This window comes from Haliotis rubra, unplaced genomic scaffold, assembly GCF_003918875.1.
Source record: "Haliotis rubra isolate DU_JTF1 unplaced genomic scaffold, ASM391887v1 Scf1013, whole genome shotgun sequence".
NCBI lineage: Eukaryota > Metazoa > Mollusca > Gastropoda > Lepetellida > Haliotidae > Haliotis > Haliotis rubra.
The window spans coordinates 114,620-132,651 of NW_025764908.1; the positions used below are offsets into that span (position 1 = coordinate 114,620).

Here is an 18,032-nt window from a genome sequence, read left to right on the forward strand (position 1 = left end):
GCACCTCTTCCAGTAACAGAGGTGTTGGTGGTAAGACAAAGTCGTCATCATGTAGCAGAGGTGTTGTAGTAAGACAAAGTTGTTATTGTGTAGCAGAGGTGTTGGTAGTAAGACAAAGTTGTCATTGTTTAGCAGAGGTGTTGTAGTAACACAAAGTTGTCATCATGTAGCAGAGGTGTTGGTAGTAAGACAAAGTTGTCATCATGTAGCAGAGGTGTTGGTGGTAAGACAAAGTTGTCATCATGTAACAGAGGTGTTGGTAGCAGTACAAAGTTGTCATTGTGTAACAGAGGTGTTGTAGTAAGACAAAGTTGTCATCATGTAGCAGAGGTGTTGGTGGTAAGACAAAGTTGTCATTGTGTAGCAGAGGTGTTGTAGTAAGACAAACCTGTCATTGTGTAGCAGAGGTGTTGGGAGTAAGACAAAGTTGTCATTGTGTAGCAGAGGTGTTGGGAGTAAGACAAAGTTGTCATCATGTAGCAGAGGTGTTGGGAGTAAGACAAAGTTGTCATCATGTAGCAGAGGTGTTGTAGTAAGACAAAGTTGTTATTGTGTAGCAGAGGTGTTGGTAGTAAGACAAAGTTGTCATTGTTTAGCAGAGGTGTTGTAGTAACACAAAGTTGTCATCATGTAGCAGAGGTGTTAGTAGTAAGACAAAGTTGTCATCATGTAGCAGAGGTGTTGGTGGTAAGACAAAGTTGTCATCATGTAACAGAGGTGTTGGTAGCAGTACAAAGTTGTCATTGTGTAACAGAGGTGTTGTAGTAAGACAAAGTTGTCATCATGTAGCAGAGGTGTTGGTGGTAAGACAAAGTTGTCATTGTGTAGCAGAGGTGTTGTAGTAAGACAAACCTGTCATTGTGTAGCAGAGGTGTTGGGAGTAAGACAAAGTTGTCATTGTGTAGCAGAGGTGTTGGGAGTAAGACAAAGTTGTCATCATGTAGCAGAGGTGTTGGGAGTAAGACAAAGTTGTCATTGTGTAGCAGAGGTGTTGGGAGTAAGACAAAGTTGTCATCATGTAGCAGAGGTGTTGGGAGTAAGACAAAGTTGTCATCATGTAGCAGAGGTGTTGGGAGTAAGACAAAGTTGTCATTGTGTAGCAGAGGTGTTGGTAGTAAGACAAAGTTGTTATTGTGTAGCAGAGGTGTTGGTGGTAAGACAAAGTTGTCATCATGTAGCAGAGGTGTTGGTAGTAAGACAAAGTCATCTGTCAGGTGTTGGAGGTTTGTCATCAGGTGTTGGTGGTAGAATTGTTGGTGGTAAGACAAAGTTGTCATCATGTAGCAGAATTGTTGGTGGTAAGACAAAGTTGTCATGATGTAGCAGAGGTGTTGGGAGTAAGACAAAGTTGTCATCATGTAGCAGAGGTGTTGGGAGTAAGACAAAGTTGTCATTGTGTAGCAGAGGTGTTGGGAGTAAGACAAAGTTGCCATTGTGTAGCAGAGGTGTTGGGAGTAAGACAAAGCTGTCATTGTGTAGCAGAGGTGTTGGGAGTAAGACAAAGCTGTCATTATGTAGCAGAGGTGTTGGAAGTAAGACAAAGTTGTCATCATGTAGCAGAGGTGTTGGTGGTAAGACAAAGTTGTCATCATGTAGCAGAGGTGTTGGGAGTAAGACAAAGCTGTCATTATGTAGCAGAGGTGTTGGTGGTAAGACAAAGTTGTCATTGTGTAGCAGAGGTGTTGGGAGTAAGACAAAGTTGTCATTGTGTAGCAGAGGTGTTGGGAGTAAGACAAAGTTGTCATCATGTAGCAGAGGTGTTGGTGGTAAGACAAAGTTGTCATCATGTAGCAGAGGTGTTGGGAGTAAGACAAAGTTGTTATTGTGTAGCAGAGGTGTTGGGAGTAAGACAAAGCTGTCATCATGTAGCAGAGGTGTTGGTGGTAAGACAAAGTTGTCATCATGTAGCAGAGGTGTTGGGAGTAAGACAAAGTTGTTATTGTGTAGCAGAGGTGTTGGGAGTAAGACAAAGTTGTCATTATGTAGCAGAGGTGTTGGTAGTAAGACAAAGTTGTTATTGTGTAGCAGAGGTGTTGTAGTAACACAAAGTTGTCATCATGTAGCAGAGGTGTTGGGAGTAAGACAAAGTTGTCATTGTGTAGCAGAGGTGTTGTAGTAAGACAAAGCTGTCATTGTGTAGCTGAGGTGTTGTAGTAAGACTAAGTGTTAAATGTAATCTTGCTATAATTATGCTACCATTAAACATTTTCCAAAGTAAACTTTGGTCAATAGTGCCATGCTGGAGACTTTTTGGATTTTGTCATCAACAATCAGTATTGTTTTCAGGTGGATGACAAAACCACAAAACAAGCACAGGTACGTGTAGCTTATAGTGGTGTGAGCATCCAGGTATGTGTAGTATACAGTGTTGTGAGCATCCAGGTACGTGTAGCATACAGTTGTGTGAGCGTCCAGGTATGTGTTGCTTATAGTGGTGTGAGCATCCAGGTATGTGTAGCTTATAGTGGTGTGAGCGTCCAGGTATGTGTAGTGTACAGTATTGTGAGCATCCAGGTACGTGTAGTTTACAGTTGTGTGAGCGTCAGGGTGCGTGTAGTTTACAGTTGTGTAAGCGTCCAGGTACGTGTAGTATACAGTGTTGTGAGCATCCAGGCATGCGTAGTAGTATACATTGTTGTGAGCATCCAGGCACGCGGTAGCATACAGTTGTGTGAGCGTCCAGGCACGCGTGTAGTATACAGTTGTGTGGCGTCCAGGTAATGCGTACGTAGTATACAGTGTTGTGAGCATTCCAGATGCACGTAGTATACAGTTGTGTATGCGTCCAGGCACGCGTGTAGCATACAGTTGTGTGAGCATCCAGGTGCGTGTAGTATACAGTTGTGTGAGTGTCCAGGTAATTTGTAGTTTACAGTTGTGTGAGTGTCCAGGCACGCGGTAGTTTACAGTTGTGTGGAGTGGCCAGGTGCGCAGTAGTATACAGTTGTGTGAGCATCCAGGCGCGTGTAGTATTCATTGTTTTGAGCATCCAGGTACATGTGGTATACAGTGTTGTGAGCATCCAGGCACGTAGTAGTATACAGTTGTGTAAGCGTCCAGGTATGTGTAGTATACAGTTGTGTAAGCCGCGTCCAGGTAAGTGTAGTAGTATACAGTTGTGTAAGCATCCAGGTGCGTGTAGTATACAGTGTTGTGAGCATCAAGGTACTTGTAGTATAGAGTGTTGTGAGCATCCAGGTAACGCAGTAGTTTACAGTTGTGTAAGCATCCAGGCACGTGTAGTATATGGCAGTGTTGTGAGCATCAAGGCACTTGTAGTATACAGTTGTGTGAGGCGCCCAGGTGCGTGTAGTATACAGTTGTGTGAGCATCCAGGTACGTGTAGCATACAGTGTTGTGAGCATCCAGGTGCGTGTAGCATACAGTGTTGTGAGCATCCAGGTGCACGTAGTTTACAGTTGTGTAAGCATCCAGGCAATGCGTGTAGTATACAGTGTTGTGAGCATCCAGGTAATGTAGTATACAGTTGTGTAGCGTCCAGGTGCGATGTAGTATACAGTGTGTGTAAGCGTCCAGGCATGCAGTAGCATACAGTTGTGTGAGCATCCAGGCATGCGCAGTAGTATACAGTTATGTGAGCATCCAGGTATGTGTAGTTTACAGTTGTGTATGGCGTCCCAGGCACGCGTGTAGCATACAGTTGTGTGAGCATCCAGGCACGCGGTAGTATACAGTTATGTGAGCATCCAGGTATGTGTAGTTTACAGTTGTGTAAGCGTCCAGGCATGCGTAGTAGTATACAGTTGTGTGAGCATCCAGGTACGTGTAGTATTCATTGTTTTGAGCATCCAGGTACATGTAGTATACAGTGTTGTGAGCATCCAGGTAACGGCGGTATACAGTTGTAAGGCGATCCAGGTATGTGTAGTATACAGTTGTGTAAGCCGCCCAGGCACGCAGTAGTATACAGTTGTGTAAGCATCCAGGCATGCGTAGCATACAGTGTTGTGAGCATCAAAGCAACTTGTAGTATACAGTGTTGTGAGCATCCAGGCACGGTAGTTTACAGTTGTGTAAGCATCCAGGTAACGTGTAGTATACAGTGTTGTGAGCATCAAGGCACTTGTAGCATTATAGCCAGTGTGAGCGTCCAGGTGCGCAGTAGCATACAGTTGTGTGAGCATCCAGGTATGCAGTAGCATACAGTGCTGTGAGCATCCAGGTAACGCAGTAGTATACAGTGTTGTGAGCATCCAGGCACGTGTAGTTTACAGTTGTGTAAGCATCCAGGCACGCGGTGTAGTATACAGTGTTGTGAGCATCCAGGCACGTAGTATACAGTTGTGTGGCGTCCAGGTCCGTGTAGTATACAGTTGTGTGAGCATCCAGGGCGTAGTATGGTATTCATTGTTTTGAGCATCCAGGCACGTGTAGTATACAGTGTTGTGAGCATCCAGGTACGTGTAGTATACAGTTGTGTAAGCGTCCAGGTATGTGTAGTATGCAGTTGTGTAAGCGTCCAGGTACGTGTAGTATACAGTTGTGTGAGCGTCCAGGTACGTGTAGTATACAGTGTTGTGAGCATCCAGGTACATGTAGTATACAGTTGTGTAAGCGTCCCGGTACGTGTAGGATACAGTCGTGTAAGCGTCCAGGTATGTGTAGTATACAGTGTTGTGAGCGTCCAGGTATGTGTAGTTTACAGTTGTGTGAGTGTCCAGGTAGGTGTAGTATACAGCTGTGTAAGCGTCCAGGTATGTGTAGTATACAGTTTTGTGAGCATCCAGGTATGTGTAGCATACAGTTGTGTGAGCGTCCAGGTATGTGTAGTTTACCGTTGTGTCAGCGTCCAGGTATGTGTAGTTTACAGTTGTGTAAGCGTCCAGGTATGTGTAGTATACAGTTGTATGAGCGTCCAGGTATGTGTAGTTTACAGTTGTGTCAGCGTCCAGGTATGTGTAGTTTACAGTTGTGTGAGCGTCAAGGTACGTGTAGTTTACAGTTGTGTGAGCGTCCAGGTACGTGTAGTTTACAGTTGTGTGAGCATCCAGGTGTGTGTAGTTTACAGTTATGTGAGCGCCCAGGTACATGTAGTTTACAGTGGTTAGCTGTGAGCGTCCAGGCAGTGGCAGGGTTACAGTTGTGTGAGTGTCCAGGTAACGTGTAGTTTACAGTTGTGTGAGTGTCCAGGTAATGCGTGTAGTTTACAGTTGTGTGAGTGTCCAGGTACTTGTAGTTTACAGTTGTGTGAGTGTCCAGGTAATGCGTGTAGTTTACAGTTGTGTGAGCCAGAATGTGTGTGAGCATCCGGAATGCGTGTAGTTTAGAGTTGTGTGAGGAGTCCAGGTGTGTGTAGTATACAGTTGTGTGGCGATCAAAGGCAAGTGTAGTTTACAGTTGTGTGAGCGTCCAGGTACATGTAGTTTACAGTTGTCTGAGCATCCAGGTGTGTGTAGTTTACAGTTGTGTGAGCGTCCAGGTACATGTAGTTTACAGTTGTGGTCAGCTGTGTGAGCGTCCAGAATGCGTGTAGTTTACAGTTGTGTGAGCATCCAGGAATGCGTGTAGTATACAGTTGTGTGAGTGTCCAGGTACTTGTAGTTTACAGTTGTGTGAGTGTCCAGGTACGTGTAGTTTACAGTTGTGTGAGTGGCCAGGTACTTGTAGTTTACAGTTGTGTGAGTGTGTAAAAAAGATTTGGTTCCCCCATAGTAAAAGTTCCGGCGGAACTTTTCATTCCAACGTTTGTTCCTGTAATAGTGCATGCAGAACAATTATTTCGTTCCGCACACACTGAATTTATTCCGGGTAAAGAGGAACTTCCACACACATCATAAAAGTGTCTAAAAAGAAGGTTTTGTTTGTTGGGGTGGTCTTAAAAATTGGGGCGTGGGGAAACGGAAAGGAAAAAAAGATTTTCCTCTCGGTATTTGTTCCATATGGAACAAATCATGTGGCTATCAAGAAGCAATTATCGTATTGTGTGAAAGTTACTTAATTTTTTTATGAAAATACATTGTAGATTCCCAGAATTTTAACTGATGATTCTAAATGAATCTTGTGTTAAAAAGAGTTCAGTTATTATGTAACCAGGTTACCTTCATTAATCAGGTTACAGTCAGTAGCCAGGTTACAGTCAACATGTAACCAAGTTACAGTCAGTCAGTAGCCAGGTTACAGTTATTATGTGACCAAGTTACAGTTGGTCGGGTAGCCAGGTTACATTCAATATGTAACCAAGTTAGAGATTAGTCAGTAGCCAGGTTACAGTCAAAATGTAAACCAGCAGTTACAGTCAGTCAGTAGCCAGGTTACAGTCAACATGTTACCAAGTTACAGCTAGTCAGTAGCCAGGTTACAGTCAACATGTAACCAAGTTACCATGTAACCAAGAACATTTACTACTCGGAACTAAATCATGTTTACAAGTGTCCAGGTACGTGTAGTTTACAGTTGTGTGAGTGTCAATGTATATGTAGTTTACAGTTGGGACACATTTGTGGGTGTGAGATTTGCATGGAGTTGGCAGATGTGTGGGTGTCACTACTGACACTCAGGACACCTACACTCTCTACCTGCACAGTACACAGTTCACTACCGACTCTCAGCAACTACAGTCACTATCTATATAAGACATCTACACTCTCTACCTGCACAGTACACAGTTCACTACCGACACTCAGCAACTACAGTTGCTATCTATACAGGACACCTACACTCTCTACCTGCACACTACACAGTTCACTACCGACTCTCAGCAACTACAGTCACTATCTATATAAGACACCTACACTCTCTACCTGCACAGTACACAGTTCACTACCGACACTCAGCAACTACAGTCACTATCTATATAAGACACCTACACTCTCTACCTGCACTGTACACAGTTCACTACCGACACTCAGCAACTACAGTTGCTATCTATACAGGACACCTACACTCTCTACCTGCACAGTACACAGTTCACTACTAACATTCAGCAACTACAGTCACTATCTATATAAGACACCTACACTCTCTACCTGCACTGTACACAGTTCACTACTGACACATTCAGCAACTACAGTCACTATCTATATAAGACACCTACACTCTCTACCTGCACTGTACACAGTTCACTACCGACATTCAGCAACTACAGTCACTATCTATATAAGACACCTACACTCTCTACCTGCACAGTACACAGTTCACTACCGACACTCAGCAACTACAGTCACTATCTATACAGGACACCTACACTCTCTAGCTGCACAGAACACAGTTCACTACTGACACTCAGCAACTACAGTTGCTATCTATACAGGACACCTACACTCTCTACCTGCACACAGTACACAGTTCACTACCAACACTCAGCAACTCACACAGTCACTATCTATACAGGACACCTACACTCTCTACCTGCACAGTACACAGTTCACTACCAACACTCAGCAACTACAGTCACTATCTATACAGGACACCCTACACTCTCTACCTGCACAGTACACAGTTCACTACCAACACTCAGCAACTACAGTCACTATCTATACAGGACACCTACACTCTCTACCTGCACAGTACACAGTTCACTACCAACACTCAGCAACTACAGTCACTATCTATACAGGACACCTACACTCTCTACCTGCACAGTACACAGTTCACTACTGACACTCAGCAACTACAGTTGCTATCTATACAGGACACCTACACTCTCTACCTGCACAGTACACAGTTCACTACCAACACTCAGCAACTACAGTCACTATCTATACAGGACACCTACACTCTCTACCTGCACAGTACACAGTTCACTACCGACACTCAGCAACTACAGTCACTATCTATACAGGACACCTACACTCTCTACCTGCACTGTACACAGTTCACTACTGACACTCAGCAACTACAGTTGCTATCTATACAGGACACCTACACTCTCTACCTGCACTGTACACAGTTCACTACCGACACTCAGCAACTACAGTCACTATCTATACAGGACACCTACACTCTCTACCTGCACTGTACACAGTTCACTACCGACACTCAGCAACTACAGTTGCTATCTATACAGGACACCTACACTCTCTACCTGCACAGTACACAGTTCACTACCAACACTCAGCAACTACAGTCACTATCTATACAGGACACCTACACTCTCTACCTGCACAGTACACAGTTCACTACCGACATTCAGCAACTACAGTCACTATCTATACAGGACACCTACACTCTCTACCTGCACAGTACACAGTTCACTACCAACACTCAGCAACTACAGTCACTATCTATATAAGACACCTACGCTCTCTACCTGCACACTACACAGTTCACTACCGACACTCAGCAACTACAGTTGCTATCTGTACAGGACACCTACACTCTCTACCTACACAGTACACAGTTCACTACCGACATTCAGCAACTACAGTCACTATCTATACAGGACACCTACACTCTCTACCTGCACAGTACACAGTTCACTACCGACATTCAGCAACTACAGTCACTATCTATACAGGACACCTACACTCTCTACCTGCACAGTACACAGTTCACTACCAACACTCAGCAACTACAGTCACTATCTATATAAGACACCTACGCTCTCTACCTGCACACAGTACACAGTTCACTACCGACACTCAGCAACTACAGTCACTATGTATATAAGACACCTACACTCTCTACCTGCACAGTACACAGTTCACTACCAACACTCAGCAACTACAGTTGCTATCTATACAGGACACCTACACTCTCTACCTGCACTGTTGTAGACATAACAACAAGGTTTGTTCATTCTTGTACACGACGTTTTACTTCCTTTTTATCATGATTATATACATCGCAGTGTTCATTGCTTCTTGCATTCCTCCATATTGTCGGTTGTCGGTTCAAGCTAAAACATGATGGAAATGTTTTCTACTAACTTCACAGTACTAAATACCACTGAAAAATATTCCTCCAAGTTACAGAATAAATGTTACTCGGTAAATAAAGTATCCTCGGATTATGTTTTTGTGAATGAAATACACTTACTTTGGCTTTAGTTGCCAGAAACAAACATTACAAATACTTGTGTAATGCAACACGTTAAACATGGAAAATTGTGATTGATAAAGTCATGACAAGGTGTGAAATTGTTTCTGCAAGAACAACAGAAATTCCTACACTTCCAAAAAACCCAAAACATGAGGATACTGTTCACTTATAACAGTCAAAATAACATAAAACGTGACACTATTTTAGGCCAACCCACGTGTTCCTAAACGTGGAAATAACTGCACATTTATGGCTTAATTTAACATGTTTAAGTGTATTATGTAACTCTGTAATACATATATGTTGCGTACTACATGATTTGTAACTACAAAATTATACTTACAAAATTTGTAAACCCATCAAACTGTCTACACATCTTGTTGTCAACTTCACCACCGCGAAGCACATGGCAAACCGCAGTTCCCACTTTTGGAGTTACCTCCCTTGCCCCCTTGGGCATAAAAAATGTGGATCGCAATCCGGAAAAATTAAATCTTTCAGTTACATTCCCGGCCCCTAAATGTGCAGCAAAATCCAAAAGCAAACATTTATCTCTTTAAATCATGAAAACACTTCAAATCATAAGCTTCATTCAAAAGTTCCTGTTTTGCGCCATGTTCAGCAATATTTCAGCTATGCGACAGCTATCGGCGAAATCAAGTCAGGTACAGACACTCCAGTGGTTGACATCACGAGCAATCACCCAAGCAACACAATCATATGCATCAATGACCCTGCCAACAAGCATGGGCAACAGAAAATCAAAACAAAACGGGACCCAAAGTCCTCATTTGATGAAACAAAATTAGTCTTACTGTCATAGTTCAATCACAGAATCTCTGCAATAGTTCATTCAACATGTTCCAACAGACAAAGTTTGTGAATGGGTCTCAACAACAGTGAACCCCTCAACTTCACTTCCACAGATCTCACCAACCTGTCCTTTCCAGGAAATGTCCTTGTGACCCTAGCCAAAGGCCATATCTTTCGAGGTGTGTTTTCTTCCATCACTAACACAATGTCTCCGACACTCAAGTTCTCACTGGGTTTTAACCACTTCTGGCGTAACTGCAAAGTAGGTAGATACTCTTTTATCCACCGTCTCCAAAAGTATCAGAAAGAAACTGTACATGTCTCCACATTCGACCATAAACATCTTCCTTTCGAAATTTACCCGGTGGTAATGATATGTTTGAGCGCAATAGAAGTAGGTGATTTGGAGTAAGTGGCTCACAATCATTCACACTATCTGACACAACAGTTATTGGCCGGCTATTGATGACAGATTCAGCTTCACAAAATAATGTATTGAGACCTTCATCACTGAGGCCATTCTGTTTGCTAAGTAGAGCAGACAGAACTTTGCGCACCGTGCGAATCTGCCTTTCCCACGCACCCCCCGTGTGCGAGGCGGTTGGTGGATTGAAGATCCACTGTATGTCTCTATCCAGCATAGAATTGTAGATCTTACTTTGATCCAACTGCCGAATAGCTTGTTTAAGTTCTTGATTTGCCCCTTTGAAGTTTGTCCCATTATCTGATCTAATAATCTCTGGTTTTCCTCGACGTGCCTCAAATCTTGTCAAGGCATTGATGAAGGAATCTGTTTCCATAGAATCAAGTTTCTCAATGTGTATTGCTCTCACTGTCAGGCATGTGAACAAACATCCATATCGCTTTACCAAACTTCTGCCCCTTTTTACAAGAAATGGGCCAAAACAATCAACCCCAACATAAGTAAATGGCGGTTTGTGAGGAGTTACCCTTTCCTTGGGTAAAGTTGCCATTTGCTGTGAGCTCTGAATACCTTTGATGTCGTCGACAATGGACACATTTTCGCAGTATCTTGTTAATTGTGGTACATGCATTGATAAGCCACAACTTTTGCCGCATGTGAGACAAAACATGTTCTCGCCCTGAATGTCCAAGGACCTCATGGTAGTGAGATGATATGAGAACTCCAACATAATGATTCTTTGGAATGATCATAGGGTGTTTAGATTCTTCTGGAATAGGGGCGTTACCCAAACGACCTCCAACACACAAAACACCAAGACAATTCAAGACTGGATCAAGTTTGTAGAGTGGACTAGATTTCTTTACTTGTTCACCTCTTTTCCGACAATCTATTTCCTCATGAAAATGACATCTCTGTAAATACTTTACAAGCTGAACTTCTGCAGTCTTCAGTTCTTGTACAGTCAAATGTTTCTGATAAACAGTTGATGTAAATTCCGTTCCCTTTGATCTCTGAAGCAGCCACTGTTTGAATCTCAGAAGCCATGCTGTGGCTTTCTTCAGTTTCAGCCATGATGAGAATCTCTCCAGTAATCTGTCCATACCACACACAGTTGTATTCATTTGTACAAAAGATTCTACTGTGTTCTTAATTTCTAAAGAACTCTCTGATACCTGTAATATTTCAGGCATCACTGGCCATCTGTGCTCCTCTTGCCATAAGAAACTTGGACCATGAATCCATTGATCACGATGAAGAATTTCATCAGCATCTAAGCCACGGGATGCATCATCAGCTATATTCATGTCTGATCTAACATATCGCCAACTGTCCGGTGAAGAACCTGAATGAATAGCACTCACTCGATTTGCCACGAAGGTTTTGTACCGCAGGGACTTACTCTTGATATAATGTAAAACTGTCATACTATCAGACCAGAAAATGGACTCCCCAATTTCCAACCTCAGTTCTCTGCGTAACATTTGATCAATTCTAACTGCCATCAAAGCAGCAGATAATTCAAGACGAGGTACTGTCATTTGCTTCAAAGGCGCAAGTCGAGATTTTCCCATCACAAAAGCGCAATGTATCTGTCCTTCATTGTTGACTATTCGTAGATAGGACACTGTGCCATATCCCACCAATGACGCATCAGCAAAATGATGCATATCACACTTGAAGTTTTCAAACCCTGAGGGGATTAAACATCGGTCAACCACAAAAGTTTCAATCGATGGCAATTTCTCAAGCCAAGCAGACCATTTCTGGGCATTGTCTTGTTCCAGTGGGTCATCCCATTGTTTATGTAATCGACATTCACTTTGAAAGATGATTTTTGCCTTGAGGACAACAGGGCAGATGAATCCAAAAGGATCGTACACTGAACCAATAATGCTCATTAACCCTCTCTTGGTAGCTGGTTTAGATTTATTGGTAGTTCGAAACCCGAGTGTGTCATATTCTGTATTCCACTTTACTCCAAGAGCTCGCTCTTGAGGTAGAAAGTCACTAGCCAAGTCAATGTTCTTTATTTCTTTTGCTCTCTCTTCACTAGGAATTGAATCCAACACAGTTCTATTGTTACTGATCCACTTTGTCATCCTAAAGCCTCCCTTTGACAGTAGCTCACAGAGTTGCTTAATGAGTCGAATGGCTTCATTTTCTGCTGGCACTGACTTTAAACAGTCATCTACATACAAATTTTCCTGCACTGTTTGAACTGTTTCCTGATCAAAGTCATTAGCATTGTCCTCCGCTGTTCGTCTAACAGCATACGAAGCACAACTTGGGCTCCATACCCCACCAAACAAATGTACAGTCATTCTATACACCTGAGGTGGTTTAGTTCTGTCCATATTAGCCACCACAAAATCTCAGTGCATCCTTATGCTTCTCACTAACCTTCACTTGATGAAACATAGCTTCTATGTCTCCCATAAAAGCCACCTTGTGTTGCCGAAATCTCAGAAGTACACCAATCAGTTTGTTGGTAAGATCAGGTCCCTGTAGGACTTCAGTATTTATACTTGTACCTGCACACTGTGCAGAACAATCAAACACAATTCTTAGTTTGTCAGGTTTCTGAGTAGTAACTACTGCATGATGAGGAATGTACCATACTGGCTTATCTCCTGTAATGATTTCATTATCAGGCACCTTTTCTGCATATCCCCTTTCCAATAGGTCTTTTATTCCATCTTGATATCTTCCAGCCAAGTTCTGGTCCTTTGAAAGTCTCCTATACAAAGATTCCAATCTTGCTTCCGCAATAGCATAATTGTTCGGCAATTCTGGATTATCAGACTTGAATGGAATGTCCATCTTGTAATGTCCATGATCAATTTCCACACTTTGGTCCACGTGTTGACAACTTTCTGATCATTCACAGACATAGTAGTTTCACTATCCAGTCCATATGAATCCACTTTCCAAAATTTCTCCACTAAAGACTGTAACTCACAATCGTTTGGCACAGCTTGGACGTAATGAGATGTTACTGCACATGGGCTGCCATGCTCCAATGGTCCATTTACCACCCAGCCTAACATCGTTCTTGAAGCATAGGGTTCATCCAAACCACCTCTACAAATGTCAATTGGTGCCAGCGCTGAGGGATTGTCCTGTCCAATAAGAAGTTCTACCTTAGCCCCTTCCAGTTCATGCAGACTGATATCTTTCAAATGTGGCCATTTGTCTAAGTCTCTTTGAGATGCCATACTGTTTGAAAAAACTGGAATTTCAGGAATCACAAAAACATGATGCATCTTTATCCAGTGCTTACCACTCAAGTCAGCAACATCCAAATTTACCATAGTAGTGTCAGATTTTGAGTTATCACTAGTGAGTGTGGTCAGTGATAAAGTTGTTCTACTACCTTGAAGGCCAAGTTGTTTAACTATGTCCTGTGTACAGAAAGAATTTGTGCTTCCTGGGTCAAGTAAGGCATAAGTCCTGATGCAGTTACTTTCACAACCTTTAATGGTAACTGGTACAATGGGAAGAGCTATCCTGCTCATCCCGGCCCCATTAACCCCACACACTGAATTGTGAAGAGACTGGACTGTTGTTTGTGTAGATATTTCCTGATATTTCTTTTCAGCATCATTAGCCCGACTCCACTGGCTTCCTGTAAAGTGCAAAAGTCTTGAATGCTTACGTTTACATCCATCCACACCACATTTGCTTGGATGTAAACAGTTGTATGACATATGTTGATTGGAAAAACAGTTATAGCACAAATGTTTCTCGGTAACAAACTCACGCCGTTTTTCTGGACTCATCTGTTTGAACTGTGTACAAGTGTATATGGCATGGTCACCAGTACAATACTTGCAAGCAGGTAATTTCTTTCTTCCAAACTGTGTTTGCCCTCCATATCCTTTGTAGCCAGCTTTGGTTTGAATATTAAAGTTAGATGCAGAATTCCTCTTCGAATTCAACTTTGTATTCATTTTGACATCTCTAGAAAAGTTGATTGTTCCGAACACAGGATCATTCGCCTCCTCCGCAGCAGTCTCTATGAATCCAGCCAGGTGAGCAATGTCAGGGTAATAGCCAGTTGCCTTCAGAACACCAACAGCTTCTCTCTGCCATCTTCCTTGAAGAAAAGGTGGTAACTTTTCCACTATCTTTCCCATCCGCATCTGATTATCAATTTCATTGAGGCGACCCATGGTTGTTAAAGTGACAACACAACTCCTGATGTTGTCTGCATATCGTCGCAGTTCTGCACTGTCTCCATATCTCAAACAGGGTCTCTCAGTAACCTTCTGTATCCAGGCCTTTGATATGACAAACTGATTTCCAAAACGCTCACTTAAAAGTCTCCTTGCTTCCAAGTACCCAGCTTTGGGTTCCATTACTGCACAACATTCAATGACTGACAAAGCCTTCCCAGTGCAATACTGTAGCAGGCGATTCAACTTGACACTATTATTGACATATGCATCTCCAAAACTGTTCTCGAAGGAACGTACAAACATCCAGTATTTCAATGGATCTCCATCAAATGTCATTAGCTCTGTTTTAGGTAACTGAAGTAAGTTGAGCATTTGCTTCTGCATCGATAGAAATTGGCTATCACTGTGATGACTATCTGACTCATCATGCTTATCGACACGGTCCACTTTATCCAAACGATCTGTAATCTCATACCTTGGTAAAACATCTACATGAGATGAAACACTGTTTTGCTGCTGCAGCTGGAGAGCTCTTATCTGCTGATCTTGTTCATGAATTACATTTAATAATGCTGCATGACTCCATCTATCTGAATCCGTCTTCTCATCTGAAGCCTCATTATCATTAGGATTTGGTGGCTGATTACCATTTTCTACCTTCTCCTCCAAAGTATCAGTCCTTTCAGGTGTGCGTTGAAACCCCTGTTGCATTTCATGAGGTAACATACGACGTTTACCTGTTGACAAAGTATCACTTCCATAGGCTGCCATATATACACACTCTTCAGCTTCTATCGCTGCAATATCTGTCTCCAATTTGAGTGTTTCTTGTAATTCTTCAAGCTCCATTTGACGGCGTTTAAGCTCTTGTGTTCTTCTCAATGCATCAGCACGAACACCTAGTGCAGCCTTCTTAGCAGCAACTCTAGCAATCAATGATTTTGCGGGAAAGTTGACTTGATGCAGAAACCTGACTAACAGAATCTTCTGGATTTACAGTTGTATTTTTTACATTCATATCATATTTTCTGTTTCTGTCTGTTTCTCTCTCATCTTTATCTAATTCACCATCAGTGACATCTGACTTGTATGAGTCATTCAAAGACATCTTGACAATAACTTCTGTATCTCTCGATAACTATGTTAGTTCAAATTTTCTTGAACTTTTGTTGTAGACATAACAACAAGGTTTGTTCATTCTTGTACACGACGTTTTACTTCCTTTTTATCATGATTATATACACCGCAGTGTTCATTGCTTCTTGCATTCCTCCATATTGTCGGTTGTCGGTTCAAGCTAAAACATGATGGAAATGTTTTCTACTAACTTCACAGTACTAAATACCACTGAAAAATATTCCTCCAAGTTACAGAATAAATGTTACTCGGTAAATAAAGTATCCTCGGATTATGTTTTTGTGAATGAAATACACTTACTTTGGCTTTAGTTGCCAGAAACAAACATTACAAATACTTGTGTAATGCAACACGTTAAACATGGAAAATTGTGATTGATAAAGTCATGACAAGGTGTGAAATTGTTTCTGCAAGAACAACAGAAATTCCTACACTTCCAAAAACCCAAAACATGAGGATACTGTTCACTTATAACAGTCAAAATAACATAAAACGTGACACTATTTTAGGCCAACCCACGTGTTCCTAACCTGGAAATAACTGCACATTTATGGCTTAATTTAACATGTTTAAGTGTATTATGTAACTGTAATACATATATGTTGCGTACTACATGATTTGTAACTACAAAATTATACTTACAAAATTTGTAAACCCATCAAACTGTCTACACATCTTGTTGTCAACTTCACCACCGCGAAGCACATGGCAAAACCGCAGTTCCCACTTTTGGAGTTACCTCCCTTGCCCCTTGGTCATAAAAATGTGGATCGCAATCCAATCCAGTTACAGTCACTATCTATAAAAATTAAATCTTTCAGTTACACTCTCTACCTGCCAGTATTAGCCCTGAGTATCCGCCTTTAGTTTCTACACCAACTACCCACCCTCCACACCACCTATCAATGCCCTCCACTTGTTGATGTATATTGACTCTGTGCTTGCTGGTCCCCCAGGACAAAGAGGCTGTGTTTCCTGAAGGATGTCAGTTCGTGGTGGTGTCTGTCGCTTCTTCGGAGCAGGGGTCAGATGAGAAAGCCAAACTGGAGCTGATTGAAAACAGTCTTGACCTTCACCACGACATGACAGTGATTGCTGATCTGAAGTCAGAAGTGCAACGGCTTGAAAAGTAAGATCTTATGACCACCACTGAAGTCACTGATAAGCCCATTTCCTGCACTGTTGAATGTTGTCTTGTAGTCTGTAGGCTTATTCATTTATGCATCTACCTAGACAGCATAGAAAGGGTGGTGAAATAGGCATCATATATAGATCCAACTTGAATGTGAAAGTTCTGATCCCCTTTTCACATTTCAGTCTTTTGAACTTATGAACCCTTGATACAGTGGACTCTGTCAATACCGGCCTCTCTTAACACCGGCACTCTGTCTACATCGGCACAAAGTTTCAGTCCGGCAGAAATGCGTTATTATCATTTAGAAACTTCTGTAAACATCGGCATCTGTCTATTCAGGATATCGGCATTGTTTTTCAGTCCCAGCGAACAAGTTGTTATGAAAGCGAATCTGTAAAACCGGCACCTGAAAGGCGGCGTAACCCTTTGATGCAATTAGGTCCAAATGATGTAACAACACAATTGGCTCTGACTCGAGATTATTCAGAAGCGGGAAGTGTTAATCAGTATCTTGTTAATCAGTGAGTGGTGCGTAACACTTACCCAGAGTAATTAATACATATAGTGGGCAGTTTGACTGTATAAACAAGCAAGTGTTTACATGTTGTTGATTAGCGGGTATTGACTCGAGATTATTCAGAAGCGGGAAGTGTCAATCAGTTTCGTGTTAATTAGTGAGTGTACGTGTCACTTACATAGAGAGGCGAATCGTTTGATGGCGTGTATCGTTGAAAGCTCTGAACATCAACAATATCACTGTACTCTTGCGAGAGTATTTTCACATTTGTAAGAAGCGATTTTATTGGATAAAGATTGGTTTCTAACGGCGGCTTTTTCACTACACTCTGCTTATAAGGGTCGTGATTGGTCAAAATCAGACCGTGACCTAAGCAGCCAATCATATTATGGAAATGGATACCGTCCTAAGTAAGCGAAAAGTTTTAGATTAAGACAAAAGTTTTTGGGTAAATAATGCTATTCTGAACATATTAAGAAAGACATCGCTACCTATCGTAAATCATGGAGCGTATTGGACATATCGTGCTAGGTTATGGCCTATGACAAAATGCTTCAGCATATATTTTCACATTAAGCATCGTGTGAAAGCCGAGATGTAACTTGTCAGTGACTTGACTTACATTGCATGATCGCTCAAAGAATGGAAATAGTAATTTTATATATATGCGTTTGACAACTTTTATGAATGTTATTGTTGATTTCAATTTATTTAATGATTTCCTCGATGTTTGAAACATCGTTACTTTGCTCTTTGACAATGCTATTGTAGACCAGCTGCGAAGCATAAACAAGAATCGTTGTTTGCAATAACATTCGCGAAAAA

General features: G+C 41.9%; 1 protein-coding gene across 1 annotated transcript in view; it reads left to right on the plus strand.

Annotated features, from left to right (window-relative positions):
• LOC124269407 overlaps positions 1–18,032 on the plus strand; it is a 58,484-nt gene that overhangs the window by 2,488 nt on the left and 37,964 nt on the right. Inside the window, exons 3-4 of the mRNA XM_046704415.1 lie at positions 2,287–2,316; positions 16,512–16,684. Coding sequence (XP_046560371.1) covers positions 2,287–2,316; positions 16,512–16,684 — 203 coding nt within the window. The remainder of the gene's footprint in view (positions 1–2,286; positions 2,317–16,511; positions 16,685–18,032) is intronic.